Source organism: Thamnophis elegans, chromosome 2 (assembly GCF_009769535.1).
Source record: "Thamnophis elegans isolate rThaEle1 chromosome 2, rThaEle1.pri, whole genome shotgun sequence".
Classification (NCBI taxonomy): domain Eukaryota; kingdom Metazoa; phylum Chordata; class Lepidosauria; order Squamata; family Colubridae; genus Thamnophis; species Thamnophis elegans.
In genome coordinates this window covers 102,478,048-102,496,369 of record NC_045542.1, presented here as the reverse complement: position 1 = coordinate 102,496,369, position 18,322 = coordinate 102,478,048, and the positions used below count along the sequence as shown (strand labels likewise).

Genomic DNA, 18,322 nt, shown 5'->3' with positions numbered 1-18,322 from the left:
GACAAGCAACCAGATCAACAGCCTATTAAATATTGCTTCAAATAGTGTATAGTTTTTTATTCAAAATCCATGTCCCAAAAAATTCCAGTTGTTTGTTTCTTGACAGTTCGAAGTTCTGAGGATATATTTATTTTTGACATGTAGTACTTGAACCACATTCATATCAATCACCCAATCACTGTCAACTCAGATTATGATACTAGAACAAGACCATGATTTAATTTTCCACTTTCCAACAGCAAAGTAATTACAACCAACCTTCAAGTGCCAATTACGTCCAAAACAAATTGTTTTTGTTATAGTAACCTCAGGTTAAGCCCAAAGGGACTACATGCTTATCACAATGTTTCTCAACCTGTAGTTCCCGGACCCCCTGGGGGCTGCAATGACATCACAGAAGTCCATGAAGGCTTGAAGAAATGTTATGATTTGAATCTTGAGTTAAGTCTTGCGGGTCCATAGCCACAAAAGGTATTTAAAGGGGTCCATGGTGAAGAAAAGGTTGAGAACCACGGCTGTATCACATTGTTTAAATTGATCCTCAATTGGGTTAAGATAGAACATCCAAACTTGGCTTTCCAGAGACTGACTAACTAAATGACATTAGTTTCATCAGTTGAAAGATGGTTACTGATTTAGTTTAATTCCTGCATAATCTCTAACCCCTGAAGAATGTCAAAAGTAGCAATAATACTCAAAGTAAATATACTGAAGTAGCAAGTATACTGAATTAGCAATGCCAAACAAACAGTCAAAAAGCATCCTGAAATAAATTACGTTAATGTTAACAGATCAAATCTTTATTACAGTTATAGACCAGCCATAAAGCTAATGGCTTGATTTTGCAAAAGCTGCTGGGAACACAGTTGATCCAAAATAATAATGTTCTTTTTTAAATTGTAAATTAAAAGTCACATTAGCGCTTTATGATGAATTGCCAAAATTATATCTATGACCCAAGTATATCTTGCAGATTTAAGTGCAAATATTACAATTAATATTTTAATTTTCTGCACAACTAGGGATCTCAGTACTTGTCAGATTTCAGTAAGGTCCAGTAATAACTTTTTAAGTACAACTATAAGATTATATTTAAAAAAGAGGTGAATTCTGAACTTCCTTACTATACGTTTCTCAATAGGTAATTGTAATTTGCACAATAAAATTTTCATGAGATGTCCTTGGCAAAGTGATCTGTTATCATTATTATGGTTCATTGCACAGTCAGCCAGATGTTCAGAATGCATTTGGCATTCCCAAAGACCTGGGATAGGCAGATGTGAATGTTTATGGTCTTGAAGGTATTGTTGCAAGATGTAAGCTGTTCTGAGCAAAGCTGCCTTTTCCAATTGACTGATGGTAATTTTTGTCAATGCCAGTGGTGTTCAAGTAGTGCTCCAGTTGTTTTGGGAGTGCACCCAGGTGCATGTTACTATAACCTTTGCTTTCTTTTGCCACAGGTTTTTTTATTTCTATTTGCAGATTTGCATCTTAGTTTTTTGTTAATCTTTCCAGTTCTTTCTCTTCTATTCTGCTGTCACCAGGTTTTGCCATCTCCACTATCCAGTCTTCTTTCTCATTCTTATTGACAATTAAGTCTGAGGTGTTACGTGGCAGGTGCATGTCAGTTTGAATTCTAAAATCCCAGAACAGCTTCTACATTTTCTACTCTACATTTTACTTACTCTATTTTATAGTCCCATCCTTTCTTGCTTGCAAACAAATCGTATTTCTTGCAGATCTTCCAATACATTATTGCTGTTTCTTTGTCATGCTGTTGTTTGTAGTCAGTCTGGGTAATCTTACAGTAGCTAACAGGGGATTCACTGTTTTTTCAGCTTCTTGGCAGAAGTGGTACTTGCTGGCTGTTTCTGTGTTCTCTGTTCTGGTTTCATATACATTTGTTCTTAAGGCTTGTATTTTTGGCCAGAATTAACCCCTTCTTTCTTTTTCTCCAACTTTCCTGCTTTTAACTATTGTGAGGTCTTGTATTCTTATTATTATTCATTAAATTTCCAATGCTGTCCATCTCCCCTGTGAGGTGACTCTGTTTAATGCCCATTTAAAAAATAAATGTTGAGAAGTCCTCTCAAAATGAAAATCAACCTTGGAATTAATTCATCATAATAACTTGTATCTCAGCCCAAATATTCAAAGAATTGTAGTCCATCTATCTATACATTTCATACGCATCAAAATTTGGTGAGTTTGATTTGATTTGTTGAGAAGGATTTCTGGAAATTCTTCTGTCAAGTTAAGCAAAAGTGTCCCTTGAATTAGCTAATGGGGAGAAGATGCCACAAATGACAGCTTTTCATTTTTACACTCCATTCCTCCCCCACCCCCATGCCATGCTTGTTTTTGGCTTCAAGAGAAAATTAAAAAAGAAAACACTAGCCTTGGGCAGCTATGAGAGCACGTAGATGTTGGTAAAGAGAGGGGAAATGTCTCTCAAGCAAAGGGAAAGAGTAAAACAAGACTTTCATACAATGGGCAGCCAACTATCACATAGCTCCAGGTGCCAGCAGGCAATCCCACTTTGTCTTCTGGCTCTGTTTTCCGTCTAGGTTTGGGGCGAACCAAAAGTTCTGCAGCTTCACTCTTTCCCAACCATTTTGGACTTCCCTTAATAGTCTGATTTCTAAAAACTGAGCAGCCTCTGGGAGAATAAAAGTATATCAGGGAAACTCAACTTCACCTGACTTACAGCAGAGGCTTTAAATTACCTTTTTGCAGTTCTGACTGTCTGGGATTCTTTCAGAACTGATATGAGGTATCAAGGCCTCCCATTTCTCTGTTTTCTAGGATGAACAGTGCACAAGGCTACACACCTGCACTGCTACCTCTTATTTTCCTCCTCAACATTGCTCCAGTTGTATTGTTTGACTTCGTCACCTGCGAAGTGGGAGGTGTGCTCCTTTGCATGTCTAGAGTGCAGCAGTGCCATAATTGACACCTGCCAAGGGCAGGCATAGCATTGCAAGGAGGGTGGGGCTGACTTTAGAAGCATAATGCTTTCACTCCCTCTGGGGTAAGTGATAACCTTTTTATTAAAGCAAATATCACCTGTTATAAATAGGTAGCTCCCCAAAAGTGGATGTATTAGCTCTGCTTCCAAGCAGGCTTGCACTCAGGTTCATGTCCCAATCTTGGAGTCTGCATTTAGTAAGACTTTTTACGTGCATGGTAGCCACTGGGAGAAATCAACTTGATGGAAGTGAGACAGTGGTAGGTTCCGGATCCCGTTGCAACTAGTATGGTTTCAATGGGGCCCAGCGTCCTCCACATAAACGTGTGCGGTGCGCAGCCTGCACATGCATCCTACCCTCCAGCAATGCCTCCATGAGTCTCCGCAATGCTCCAGCTGTTCGGCAGAGCATCCACAGTCACTGTATGTGCCATGCACGTGCACGGAAGCGCCAAATAGTTTAAAGACTGGTAAGGACGATGGACGGATGGGTGGGCCTTCCAGAGCACCGTACCGTTCTGGCACGGTGCTCTGGGCAGGTACCGGCACACTCATACCGGGGCGTACCGCCTGCAACCCACCACTGAAGTGAGCTATGTTTTCATGTCTACATCATCATCTGTCATCTCCAATCCATGCCGTTTTGAGTTCAGTTTTAATCCACCTCATTATTCCCTCTTTGGGTTTCCAACAAAACTTTTTTGCACATACGGAATAAGAAGCATTTTATTTTCCATCACTCTGAAACCCAAAACCAGAAGTCCATGGGTGTATCCCATAATTGCCCTAGTTGATTAGTCCAATTTTGTGCTTAGGAATGAGTGAAGAGTTCACAACGTATTTCTTGTCCCAAAATATTCTTAAATTGTAATCCTCAAGAAGAATCTTGGCTTGCGGATGTGTTTGTTTGCTTGTTTATTTGTTTAGTGGGTTTTGTACAGTTTACAACCACAATTGGAATCAAAACTTTCATCGTTAAGGAATGAGGTTGTTAAGGGAGTCCCACCCTAACTCTCTTTTCCCACAGTGGTTAAGCAAATCATGCAGCCATTAAGCAAATCCAGCTTCCCCAATTGACTCTGCTTGTCAGAAGCTGGCTGGAAAGGTCACAAAAGGTGATCACATGACCCCAGGACACTGCAACTCTCTTAAATACAGGATGGTAACCAAGTACCTGAATCACACGACTGTTATGATGCTGAAATGGTCATAAGTGCAAGGTACGGTTGCTTTTTTCAGTGCTGTTGTAATTTGGAGCAGTCATTAAATGAATGGTTGTATGTTGCAAATTACCTCTACACAGGTAGTCCTCAACTTAGAACAGTTCACTTAGTGATTGTTCAAAGTTACAATGGCAGTGAAAAAAGAGACTTATCACCATTTTTCCGACTTATGGCCGTTACAGCATCCCCATGGTCATGATTTAGATTCAGATGTTTAACAACTGATTTACATTTATGACGGCTGCAGTGTCCTGGGCTCATGCAATCACCTTTTGCAACCTTCTGACAAGCAAGGTCAATGGGGAAGCCAGATTCACTTAACAATTGAGTTACTAACTTAACAACTGCAGTGATCCACTTAACAACTGTGGCAAGTAAAGGTCATAAAATGGGGTGAAACTCACTTAACAAATGTCGCGCTTAGCAACAGAAATTTTGGGCTCAATTATGATTGTAAGTCAAGGACTACCTGTATTGTCACAATTAGTCAGACTGTATGGGCGCAACATAAGCAAAACCAGAAAAGAAGAAAAAGAGTTTAATATAAATTAATGAATACAATAAGCAATTATACAATAGGCTGAAATCATTTGGAAGTAGAGTTTTTAGAGACTTCCTAAAAGATGTGAACCAACTATGCTTCTATCGGAGAAAGTAAACTACAATACCACAGATTTCAAAGACAGCAGCCTAACAAGCTAACTTGCAGAAGCATTAGCCAACAAGAGTTCATGAGTGAGAGAGATCAGGCCTAGACTAACAGAAGTCGTATTATAGAGAAACCTATCCACTTTCTTGGATTCCACAGCCTAAAAAAAATAATCCTTGATTGTAAAACAAGACATTGCCCAAATTACTCACTTGGACTTGGTCTCCAAAGATACTTGGTACCCGATTCAAGGTACCTCGTAGGATCCCTGCTCTGGAGCTTGTCGGGTGTGAGTCCCTGCTGGTGAAGTTGGACCTCAAGGGTCAAGTGGGTTTGCTGCTAACATACCTGCCTCCCAACAGCGTTGCAGCAGCCCTCCCCTCGCTCCTCGAGTCGGTAGCTGAGCTAGCAATTGAGTTCCCCAGGCTTATGGTCCTGGGGGATTTCAATCTGCCTTCGCTCGGTGAACACTCTGATGGGGCGCAGGAGTTCATGGCTTCCATGACAGCCATGGGCTTGACCCAGGTAATTCGGGGCCCAACTCACTCAGCGGGTCACACGCTCGACCTTGTATTCCTCTCGGAGCAGTGGAGTTATGATCTTGGTCTGAGGGGTAATGAGATCATACCCCTGTCGTGGTCAGACCACTGCCTACTGAGGCTCGACTTTCGGAGGCCAAACCCCCACTGTAGGGAGGAGGAACCGACCAGGTGGTTCCGCCCCAGGCGACTTATGGACCCCTTGAGGTTCCAGACGGAGCTTGGGGTTATTCCTGATACTGTTGCCCACAGTCCGGTGGAGACTCTGGTTGCTGCCTGGAATTCGGCAGCATCGGAGTCTCTTGACCGGATTGCGCCACTACGGCCGCTCCAAGGCGGTGGATCCCGGAGGCCTCCTTGGTTCACCGAGGAGCTCCGGGAGAGGAAGCGCCGGAGGAGACGCCTAGAGCACCTATGGAGGTCTGATAAATCCGAATCGAACCGAGCACTCTTAACATCTTGCACCAAGGAGTATATCAGGGCACTGAGGACAAAACAAAAAGATCGTACATTGCCACCTTGATTGCGTCCGCTGAGTCACGCCCAGCCGACCTGTTTAGGATAACCCGCTCCCTCCTAAATAGGAGGGATACGGGGGACCCCTTGCAGGGTCGGGCTGAGAACTATGTCCAGTTCTTAGCGGACAAAGTTGCTCGGTTTCGATCGGATTTGGACTCCGACTTTGCAGATCCAGCCAAGGCACAGGAGGATAATCTGGCAGACCATCGCTGGGTTGAGTTTCAGGATGTTGCCCCTGGGGATGTGGACAAGGCCATGAGAGCTGTGAGTGCCTCCACTTGTGTACTGGACCCGTGCCCCTCCTGGCTGGTTGCCAACAGCAGGGAGATGACACGGGGCTGGATCCAGGCGGTTGTTACCGCCTCTCTTCGGGAGGGACTCTTCCCCTCCGCACTTAAAGCAGCGGTGGTGAGACCCCTCCTGAAGAAACCATCCTTGGATCCAGCCGTTCTCAACAATTATCATCCAGTCTCCAACCTCCCCTTTGTGGGGAAGGTTGTTGAGAAGGTGGTGGCCTCCCAGCTTCAGCAGACCTTGGAGGAAACTAGTTACCTTGACCCATTCCAGTCCGGCTTCAGGCCTGGTTACAGCACAGAAACCGCTTTGGTTGCATTGACCGATGACCTCTGGAGAGCCAGGGATGGAGGCCATGCCTCCATCCTGGTTCTCCTTGACCTCTCGGAGGCTTTCGATACCATCGACCATGGTATCCTTCTGCGACGACTGCGGGAGGTGGGGGTGACCTCTCGGACAGGTCACAGTCGATGTTAGTTGGAGGGCAGAGATCGACCCCTAGGCCCCTAACATATGGGGGCCTGCGGGAGGTGGACCTGACCTCTCGGACAGGGGTCCTGCAGGAGGTGGACCTGACCTCTCGGACAGGTCGCAGTCGATGTTAGTTGGAGGGCAGAGATCGACCCCTAGGCCCCTAACATATGGGGTGCCGCAGGGTTTGGTCTTATCCCCCCTACTATTCAACATCTACATGAAACCGCTGGGCGAGATCATTCGGATGCACGGGATAAGATACCACCAATACGCGGACGATACCCAGTTGTATCTGTCTGCCCCGTGCCAACTCAATGAAGCGGTGGATGTGATGAGCCGGGGCCTTGAAGCCGTTAGGGACTGGATGAGGGCTAACAAACTGGTACTCAACCCGGATAAGACCGAGTGGCTGTTGTGTTTCCCTCCCAATAATTTGGCAGGTGTTCCATCACTCAGGCTGGGGGGTCAAACACTATACCCCTCAGACAGGGTTCGCAACTTGGGAGTCCTCCTGGACCCACAGCTGACCTTTGATCACCACCTGTCGGCTGTGACCAGGGGGGCATTTGCCCAGGTTCGCCTGGTGCACCAGTTGCAACCCTACCTGAACCGGGAGGCCCTCACAACAGTCACTCGTGCCCTTGTGACCTCAAGGCTGGAATACTGCAACGTGCTCTACATGGGGCTGCCCTTGAAGAGCATCCGGCGACTTCAGCTAGTCCAGAATGCGGCCGCGCGAGCGATTGTGGGTGCACCTCGGTTCACCCATATAACACCTATCCTCCGCGAGCTGCGCTGGCTACCTGTTGATCTCCGGGTGTGCTTCAAGGTGCTACTTTCCACCCATAAAGCCCTTCATGGTAGTGGATCTGGGTACTTGAGAGACCGCCTCCTGCCAATTACCTCCTCGCGACCAATTCGATCACACAGATTAGGCCTCCTCCGAATCCCATCTGCCAGTCAGTGTCGACTGGCGACTACGCGGAGGAGAGCCTTCTCGGTAGTAGCTCCGACCCTGTGGAACGATCTCCCTGTGGAGATCCGTACCCTCACCACCCTCCAGACCTTCCGCACAGCCCTTAACATCTGGCTATCCCGTCAGGCCTGGGGTTAGATTGTAATCCGTCCCCACCCGAATGAATGAATGTTGTGTTTTATTTTTAATTATGTATTGTTATATGTTTTACTGTTTGTGTTCCCCCCCCCTATGGATTGTAAGCCGCCCTGAGTCCCCCCAGGGAAAAGGGCGGCCTATAAATAAACTTTCCTATTCCTATTCCTATTCCTAATTATGACCTTTAAAGCGCTCCATGGCTTAGGCCCCAGGATACCTGCGAGACCACCCAGGATACCTGCGGTAGCCTCCCACCATCCAGTGCGATCCCACAGAGTTGGCCTCCTCAGGGTGCCGTCGGCCAAACAGTGTTGGCTAGTGACCCCCAGGGGGAGAGACTTCTCTGTGGGAGCACCTTACCTTTGGAATGAGCTGCCCCCGGAGCTTCGTATAATCCCCAACCTCCGGTCCTTCCGACGTGCCCTAAAAAGTTGGCTTTTCCAGCAAGCCAGCCTAGCCTGAACAAAACAAAATAAATTTTGATTATTGTTAATTTTAATCGTTGTTTTTTTAAAAAAAATGTTATTGTTAATCTTAATTGGGTTTGTTTTTTGGATATTCTATTTATTTTTTTAACTTTTGTAATATATGCTTTTTTAATGTTGTATGCCGCCCTGAGTCCTTGGGAGAAGGGCAGCATATAAATCCAATAAACCAAGCCAAACCAAACCAAACCAAACCAAACCACAGTATTTATGAAGGATTTAGCCACAAAAATATATGGATGGTCTACAGATGGTCTACCTATTTAATTCATTCCTCAGGGAATAGAGTCAGCATTCAGGAATGGGTTTCACCATTCAGACTATTTGGGCTCACCTGCACCCCACTCCACCTCCCACAACAGCTGTTGCATAGTAAATTGATGTAACTCCTGCTGGAGTCCACCTCGTCTGTTTGTTATTAAGAGCAGCAGCCTTTTTTCCTTCCTAAACTTCAGCCCTTTCTTGCTGAGCAATGGCAGGGATGCAAGAAATCATTACTTTCTATAGATTTGCTTATTCTACTTGTCCAATTTAAGCTTTTGCAACAATTACCTTCAACCTTCTTCAGTCTAGTGGAAAAAAATGTCCATTTGAATTTTCTTCAGCTGTATAACTCTCTCCTTAGATACTCTCACAATTTCTCTGCTACATGTCACTACTCTGTCCTTATCCTTGCTTCTAATGTTCCCTCTCGTTTTATTTCCCTTCTTTATTCTTACCTTTTCTGATTCTCATCTACCTTTACCTCCTTTCCATACTCCACTACTTTCTGCCACTCAGTTTTACTTTTCAGCTATACTTGTCCACTGTAGTTCTTTCCACAAAGGCTTCATCACAGCCCAGTCCTTCCTCAGTCCATCTGACTCACACTTTCCATTCCCAACCAAAAAGACTGATAGTCATCAAGATGTCTGTCTGTTTGGATCTTAAAGTCCTGTATGATGTTTTACCCAACATTTTCCAAAACCTTCTCAACTTGGTGAGGTCTGTAGTTTTTGACACATTTAAGTTCAACTCTCTGGCAAAGTTTCCAAGTAATAATTTTGGCAACTCTCATGACACTGCTTATGGCCATTTTGTGAAGTCAAATGATCGATTGTTTTGTTCTCTTCACTACAAAGGTACCATTTTTTGTTGTTTGTTACATGCTGAAATAAATTATGGTTGGTTGCACAATCAGCCAGATGTTTAGATTGGATTTGGTATTTTTATCCATCTATCAAATCTCTCCAAGGACCTGGAATAGGCAGCTGTTGCTGCTTTATGCTATTAAAGGTATGATCACAGGATGTAAGCTATTCCACAGAAAGCTGCCTTTTGCAATTGATTGATGCTGATTTTGTCAATGCTGATGGTTCAAGTAGTGTTCCAGTTATTTTGGGATTTTATCCAGGACACTCAATACTTTCTTTGCTTTTTTTTCTGGTGTTTTGAATGATGCTAAACATGCTTTTAAAAAAAAAAAAAAAAAGGAATAGTGCTTATTTTTATACTGTCAATTTAAATTGGAAAAGAAAGCCAGGTGCTAGCCCTGTTCCAGTGAGTAAAGTACCAGTTTTTCAGTGCTTCTGCTGACAAGGAGTTTAATGTGGCCATACTTTTGACTAGTTTTACTATGTTAGGGGATTGTGCCATTCTGTTTACTCCTACACCTGTTTGTGTATACCATGGGCTATCTCAGATGCTTCCAGCATTGAGTTCCGACCTAGATGATTGGTTAGTGGCTCCAAGCACCACCTTCGCTTTCAGGAAACCACAGAAAAAGTAGAGACATTCAGTGAGACATTCAGTTGCATAGACACTTTCCTGTCAGTGCAAATAATTAGGGCATTCCAGTCAGAAATAGCCCAACTGATAGCTCCACGGATGTTCCTTGTGAGCTGTCCTCTGTGAGTGTGATGTGACAAGTGGACACTTTCTGAACACAAGTCTAGCACTCCTCTGAAAGAGTGCTCACCCCTTGTTCAAAAATAGCCTATGTGACAGATCACTGGTGAGGATCATTTCTGCACCTTCAGCGGGATAACTTGAAAAGTGGCCAAATCCTCCATTTCACTAATTCCAGTTCCACCAATCACACATTAAGGAGAGTTATTGTTTTTCCTTCTGTCTGTTGACATTCCATAGGTTGGGGAACAAAGCTTGGAAAATCATAAACCACTTTCCTTAACTTGTTCAACATTAAAAGTTACAAAGGCAGCACTATTTATTATAGAGGCAAAATAGGGCTTGGCAATCAGGGCAGCACTATTTTTGCTGACATACTTTTCTACCAGATAAAAATATTATATTAACATGACTGTTATGATAGAGAGCTTGGAGGTATTGCTATAAGCATATACTTGAATTCCTTAGACAAAAGTAGACTATAAATACAAAAATATTGAACTTCAGCGCCCCTCAGACTCTAGCAATTTCACTGATCTGGAATTGGCACCACATCATTATATTCACTTCTGCAACTGTTTTGAAGTTCAGTTAGCTTTTTGACTCCATTTCAAAACCAAAGGACATACTGCAGCTCCAACTTAACAGCGCAGCTGTGATGCAGATGACTTCCGACTGGTGAGAATTCTTATCTCATCCTTCCTCACCCATCCCAACTTCCTGGGTTTCCCACTTCCTGCTATGTTTTATCAGCTCCCTTCATCTGTAGAACTTAAACTGGCTTGTCATAAATACAGAGACACTCATATTTGTCATTGCTCATAAACTCATTTATTGAGTCCTAATCATCTGATGAAACCAAAAAGGCCAAAGGAATAAGCAAGGTCCAGCAAATAGTTCAAATGAGACAGATTCAAGGAGAGAGATATTGGTTGGAAATAGACGTGTCTGGAATATGAGAAGTAGGATGATATAAGAAGTCAATGTATGGGGTCTTACAGAAATGCTGAAGGCACATCATAAATACCCAGGATTCAGGGGTGGGTTCCTGATCCTGTTGCAACCAGTATGGTGCATTGCAAGGACAATCACAGTAAAGTCACTCATATAAATAGTGGAGAGAAAAGGCTTCTAGATTTGAAGATGATGACTCTGTCAAAGTGCCCTTAGTGACTCATTCCACTCTGCATCTTCCCGTGCATGATAGCTTCTCAATAATACCATACAAATCAATTTAGTTTATTTCTTTTATCTTGCATTGAAAATATTACCATAAATAAAAATGAAGCAAATATATTATTTGCTTGTATTTTGGTATTTTGCAATCCTTCCATATATTTTTTTGGTAATATCACTTTCTCTCATATATATCTCAGTAGATAGCTGTCCAGAAAGACATCAAAGCATTTATTACCTTCCCACAAAAAGCACAAACTTCTTCAGTTGTCCCAGATGCAGCTAGTTGTTGCCATTGCAATTAGAAAAGAGTCATCTGATATAAAATGTAGTTAGAGAAGATTGGAAGCAAAGGCTGGACTTCTGTTTTAATATTCTTTTGGTGTATCAACTTTTTGAAAAATTCATCAGTTGGAAGAAAAGGGAACTTTTTAATAAAATCAGATGAGCATTTTTGTCTCTGGGAATCATAATAATTATTCTTTCTTTCCGCATTTATGCACTGTTAGTTAGAACTCTGGCACTAGCCAAGAATTTTTTTTTTAAAGTAATCCTCAAACACTTCAAGTTTGCAAATAATGCACTCCAGTTTTTCATAGGAAAGGATTCACACACTAGCCAAATTGCTCTTGAAACATCTCAGCCTCATCTGCCGAATTGCCATAAAGCAGAAAACATGTCCTGGAAAATAGTTACGAAATGATTTCTTCTTTTTTCAGGGGGCTGGGGGAGATACATTAAGAACCTATGAGTATGCTACCCCATAATATTATAACATTATTACAAACTACAATATCCCATAGGAAATTGTGGAAGGGGTGCTGGTTACATTTTGGGAAGTCACAAAACAGCCATTTTTCCAGAAGGAAAAGTGATAAGTTTGCTCCCCACCATCCTTTCTAGTTCCCTGGAATTTTAATTTCCACACAGATTTTATCTATTTTCTGTGCAAATAGTCGCGCTTCCAAATAATACCCAAGGCTGTGCTTATTGTCTAAGAACTCCCATTGGGCCTATTAGGGCCACACATGAATTTTTTAAATGAAGATTGAAATAGAAGCTGAGACTTTGTTTTATAACCAATTAAAATAAGGATGGCAAAGAGCCTGGCAGGTGCTTTGAGCATTTCCTTTTAATCTTAACCCCAGTCCTAGCTCAGTCTCTCTTTTTTAAGACATCCCTCCATTTTGACTCCGAACAGAAAAGAAACTCTGACATATAGTCTGTCAAGAAAAGGGTTTTGTCTGAGCTGCAGTTCATTGGGCTATATCTTGCTTCAGTACCTTTGACATAAAAATTCCACGCCTAGCTGCCTTGACTACTTGTTAGAGTAGAGAAGTGGAATGATTGTATATGCCTGTAGGCATGCACGTATGTATAAATAAGTGCCTCAATGGTGACAATAGAAAATTTGGGACACATCTATTTATTCAATTTTCACAGTGGCTTTCTTCTAGGTGCTCCAAACCATGTATCCCCAATAGGTTTGGGCGAGAGATTATGATTAGTCCAAGTCACCCATTGAGTTTTATGGTTAAATGTGGATTTGTCCTTAATTTCCCATCAGAATGGCATCCTATAATTCAGCTACCCCTAATCTGGATGCCCTTCTGATCTGTGGCTGACAACTCCCAACATTCCCCAACTGATACAACTTTTGCTGAGAATTTGGAAGGTTGAAGAGACATCCATTTTAGCAAAGTCTGCTTTGATGACTACACCAAACATTGTTCCCTGTCAGTAAAAAAAGAGCATCCTCATGAGAAAAAATTATTATCCAATACTTGCAAAAGTGAGTAACACATACTTTTCATGCTGTACTTTCAATAATTAGCACATCTTACAAATAAACAAACAAGTCATTTCTGCCACCATTCATAATTTCAACTAAATCTGGAGGTTATATTATTTAATGAACTGGGCATTGTGTGTGGACCATATAGTGTGATCTGCCACGTGCCAAAATATTGTTTGTGCATTATATTACTTTACAACAATGGCAAAGAGAAATAGCATGCTGTGAGCACACATTTTGTGTGCTAGAGGCTATAGAAGAATCTCTAAAATGTCCAGGTCAAACTGGATAGCTCCCCTGTCTGAAACACTGAAGAAATGCAGATTGGCACCTAAGCACTGCCCTACATTGCTAACAAGTTGCTAGAATTCCAATAATCCTGTTTTAATATTTCTAGTCATAATGATTTCAATTTCATCCAGGTAAACTTTTACAGCAAGATTAAAAAGTTCACTGGTGTTTCATTTCTTTGTTGTACTGTGAGATGAAATGAGAGCCCCTGGGTGAGATTTAATCTTGCAGCTGTTTTGTTAAGAAATGTCTACGCAGAATTAAGAATTTCCCCAAAAGAAATTCATATCAACTGCTGCTCATTGTTTTATTTGCCCTGGGACGTATAATTTTAGTTATTTTGTCAAAAGCCTTGTTGTTATACATACAAAGTAACTAAAATTATACCTATATTGCCGATAATATCTCCTGTCCATAGTGTCTATTTTCTTTTTCTTGGTTTTTTTTAATCAAAAGGTTTCCTTCACTAAGGAGATTGTAACTATTAACAATTCTGAAATGTGCTCCAAACTTCAATATCATAGATAAAAGCCTTCTACTGCGTATTCTCAGAACAAACAATATAACCCTAAGTCAAAACAAGCATCCATTTCAGATTATAAAAAAGCCTACAATCGAAAAAGATCCCCAAAGAAATTAACTGTAGTGAAGCAAAGTTGCTCATGTTGAGAACATACTGTATATTTTAAAATTCCTTGTGGTAAGAAAGACCATGTTAGAAAGCAGAAACCAAGCACATCTCCAAAACTGCTGTCTTGATTTCTTGTGTTCTCTTACGTTCTTCACAATCTCCCTTTCTCAAAAGAAGATGATGACTGAAATCAGATCATTTCTGTAAAGAGTATTTGGATCACAATTTGGATTTCCAGGGAGGAAGCAGTATATTCCAGAGAGAAGCCCAAAATAAGAAACTGCACAGTCCTAACTGGATGGGGGAGGAGGAAGAGGTGCAGGATACCTATAGCCTAGAATCTCTCAGGATATATCTGCTAGGTTAAAAGATTATAGCTTTAGACTGGCAAGATTCTATCTATTGGGTCTAAGCAAAAACATTTGGACTTGATTGGAATTCACAGGCTTATATCTGGCCTAGAGCCTGACGTATGTAATGGCTATTAATGTTCTAATCATTTTAATAACTTTTAAACAATTTTCTTAAAGAAAATTAAGTAGGAGTTGGGTTAATTCATTTCATCGGGCTATTTCTGTGTATTTTCTGTTAATAAAATGCTAGCAAAGAAAGGAGGTTTGGTCCTGCTATGCCTGGGTTTTTTGAATACTTCAAAACCCACACACCACTTTGGGGTTTTTTTGACCTGCAAGATTTTGTCCAAGCAGATGGATTAAATCTGCTTCAAAGATGGTGGCAACATTCTTCAACCAACAATGAAGGTTTCTCAGATCTGAAATTCCAAATAAATATTTTCTGGGTTTCTTCTTCTTCAAAAAAAAGAGCTAAATCTCCTTTTAAAGAGTAAACCAAGACTTCTTTCAGAGATCTCTCAGGAAGGGAGACAGCCACTTCGGGCCTCAACAGCAGAGAAGGTTGTCATGTCCCCCCCTCTCTCTCCCTACCTCCCCCTCTCTCCCTCTCCCTGCCGTAATTAAATATTGTTTGCAGTGCTTATTGACAGAGCAGTAAGCTCTACTGTGTTTTAATTTGTTCTTTGATAGTTGCCTTTTGCTGCTAAATTGATTTTCAAGGGGTGGGGCTTTTCTGATGTAACTCCTGCTAGGCAATTGAAAACTGGAAGGCAAGAAAAACAGAGCTTCGGCAAGAGTTAGGAACCCAGACATCACTGCTTCAGTAAACTATATCTGCCTGATAGAGCATCTTAGCCACTACGCCATTCTCAGGCAGCTGTTGCCATGGAGTTGATTCAGGAGTGCTGCAGGATATACACATCCGAGTTTCCTAGCAACACACACGCACACACCTGATGGAATGGAGAGATCATTGGATAGGAGATGCTGTCACTAGTGGTGCACTGTAATTGTTAAGAATGGGAACTGTGAGGTAGATGCCTTCATTTCAAAAGAAAAGTCTGCAAGGGTGCAGTACTTGCCACCCTAAATCACAATCTGAACTAAAATTTAGAGCCCATTTTCTTGGAAAGTTTAAAGAAAGCAATAAAACGAGAGGCAGACGCTTTCATTCTGAACAGAAAGATGCATTTTAAAGAAATCCTACGAGGGTCATACAATTTGCTACAAAATTTTAAAGTTGTTGTTATATAAATCTGCATAGTAAATTATTTTATAGCAGTGTGAAGATTTAAATCACCTTCAGATTTTAACTTGACATCAATCAATATTATGAGGTCCTTGGTGCTCTCTTGAGTTTGGTTATTTTCTTGTAAATACCTCGCTACTAAACTAGATAACAACATCAGAGCTAGTAGGGAGTGAGGTTTGCTTTAAGTCTATATATTGTACTGGTGACTTGCTCTGCCAGCATCAGCTGGAGTGGTCTTGGTGGTTCTTTTATTGGTTTGTTTTTACTGTTAAGTTGTTTATATGAGGTGGCAATTCCTTGATTGGAGTATTGTTTGCTTCTGGATTGTTGATCTAATGTTAATCTTGCTGTTAATCTCTGCTTATCTGGATGTTGATTGCTGGTGAGGAGGTCTTTTTTGTTTTCTTTTTGGCCTCTTTGATTGTCTCTTTTGAATGGTATGTAGATTGTTGTTTATCTCTGTGTGCCTGTTGATGACTGATTTGTCCGAGTGCCAGGCCTCCAGGACTTCTCTAGCACAAGGGTGTCTTATTTCATTGAAGGCTGCATTAGGGTTGTTTTGATCTCAGGGGCCAGGGGGGTCGTGGCCAGGGTGAGCATGGACTTCACTCAACTTCACTCATATTGGGGGTGCCCGTAGTGGTCCGAGCACTCTGCCAGTGAAAACGTGCTCCCGAGCTACATTTTCAACTGCAACAACCTCCTGCAACCCTCTGCTAGTGAAAACAGAGCTCGGGAGGGCCGTTTTTGCTGGCAGAAGCACCGCGAGCGGTCCTTTGCTGTTTTCAGGCCCGCGGGCCAGATCTAAGCACCCAGTGGGCCAGCTCCAGGCCCGGGCCTTGAGTTTGACACCCCTGCTCAAGCAGTTTTAGACAAGTCTTGGTCTAGGATGCTCACAGTTTCCCATGTATTGTGAAATTAAGGAGTCTTTATCATGTCTTCTGACTGCTAGCTGGTATTTAGGGATGTGGTCTGCTAGTCTTTTGCCTGTTGGAGAAGAACTTGGTGGTTCCTCTTTCTTGGATGTTCCAAAGGTGCTTTTCAAAAAGGCAATTGAACTTTATTGGGGTTTTTTCCCCCTTTGAAAACATTTTGTTTCTCATCCAAGAAGCTTCTTCAGTTTTGAATTGAAGAAGTTTCTTGAATAAAAAACAAAATGTTTTCAAAGGGAAAAAAACCCAAGAAAGTTCAGTTGCTTTTTGGTAAAAGCACGTTTGGAACAACAAAGACCTGGACGATTGAGAATTTCCATAGACATTTTTCCCCCTTGGGGCCTTTCCTGACTTGGTTTTTTTTTAATGATATGTGTCCTTTTCTTTTCCTAGGATGACCCAGAAGGGGAAGAGATTGAAAAAGAGAAATTCAATTCCTTGAAACTGGAATTCACAGATGATGACAACTTCAAAACCAAAGTTAATTACTCATATGCAGCTGTACAGATACCTACAGATATCTACAAAGGCTGTAAGTTCTTCCTTGTTGCAGAACTCTTCATATTGAGACCAGAGACCATATCTTATATGCTCATTTTTAAAAAAGAATTATATGACATAGACAAAAGAATTGGATTAATTTCCTCTTGCATGTACAGATCCTTACAGAAAAGTTACTAAAAAAAATTTTTTTACTTATTCAGTGCTTGAGTTTTCTGGACTGATTCTTAACCAGTTCTTTCCTACACTATAATGTCCATTGGCTCAATAAAGGTTTCCTCTTACCTTCGCTACTGGTTTGGAACTGGGAGAGCACTTGTGCGCATGTTCGCTTCACTTATGTGCAGCACTTCTGCGCATGTGCAGAATCTTCTGCACATGCGCAGCGTGTCCATGATGATGTCTGGGCGGGTGGGCAGAGCCTCCCACCGCTGCCAATACAGGTTCGCCTGAAAAATGGTGAATCGGCGGAATACCACCTCTGAATTGGCTGCATGTAGGTACTCCATTATCTGAATGTATAATTGCTCTACAAGAAAATGACTATTGCTTTATTACAAGAAGTTATTATATTAACCTTTCCAAAGCTGATGTTTTTCTGATGTAGGAAAGGATAATTCTAACATACCAGATAATCTGGGATTATGAGAAACAGAGTCAGGTGTAACTAAACATTGGAGAAAGCTGAACTGGACTGTGGTCTCAAATAATATGGAAAAACTGTAGATGAATAATATCTCAAGAACACTGTGAATTATAAAAACTATTTGGATTTATGCCTAATGTTTATGAACTAAAGACCTAGAAAGTGAAGTTGCCCTCAGGTTAAAAATCTAGATGGAAAAATGCAATGAGGTTTCTATAGCACCAGTGGTTAAATACGTAGGGAAGGAGATGAACATCTTTGTCTGCATATGCTGATTAAGCCTCAGTTTGATTACTGTGAGCTTTGTGTGTCAAGCCTTCATGAGCTTCAATACTGTATGGATGTACAGAGTCACAAAGTCACAACTTTCTATTACAATTCAGAAATGTTACAGCATCTCTGAAAAATAATAGGATGTAAAGGGAAATATTTAAAAGTCCATCCTCAAGCCACAATTTGGCATCAATTTCAGGCATACTGAGAGCCGTTAAAATTGTAGACTCATAGAATAATTTTGGAAATTATTTAGTTCCATCCCTTGCCCAGAGCAGACTGGAGATTGATTGTGGATTTCACTCAGAATATGTGTGTGT

General features: G+C 41.7%; 1 protein-coding gene across 1 annotated transcript in view; it reads left to right on the top strand.

Annotated features, from left to right (window-relative positions):
- Window positions 1-18,322, top strand: part of CACNA2D2 (calcium voltage-gated channel auxiliary subunit alpha2delta 2) — a 583,233-nt gene that overhangs the window by 399,944 nt on the left and 164,967 nt on the right. The window contains exon 6 of the mRNA XM_032210871.1: window positions 16,976-17,114. Within this exon, the coding sequence (XP_032066762.1) occupies window positions 16,976-17,114 (139 nt within the window). The remainder of the gene's footprint in view (window positions 1-16,975; window positions 17,115-18,322) is intronic.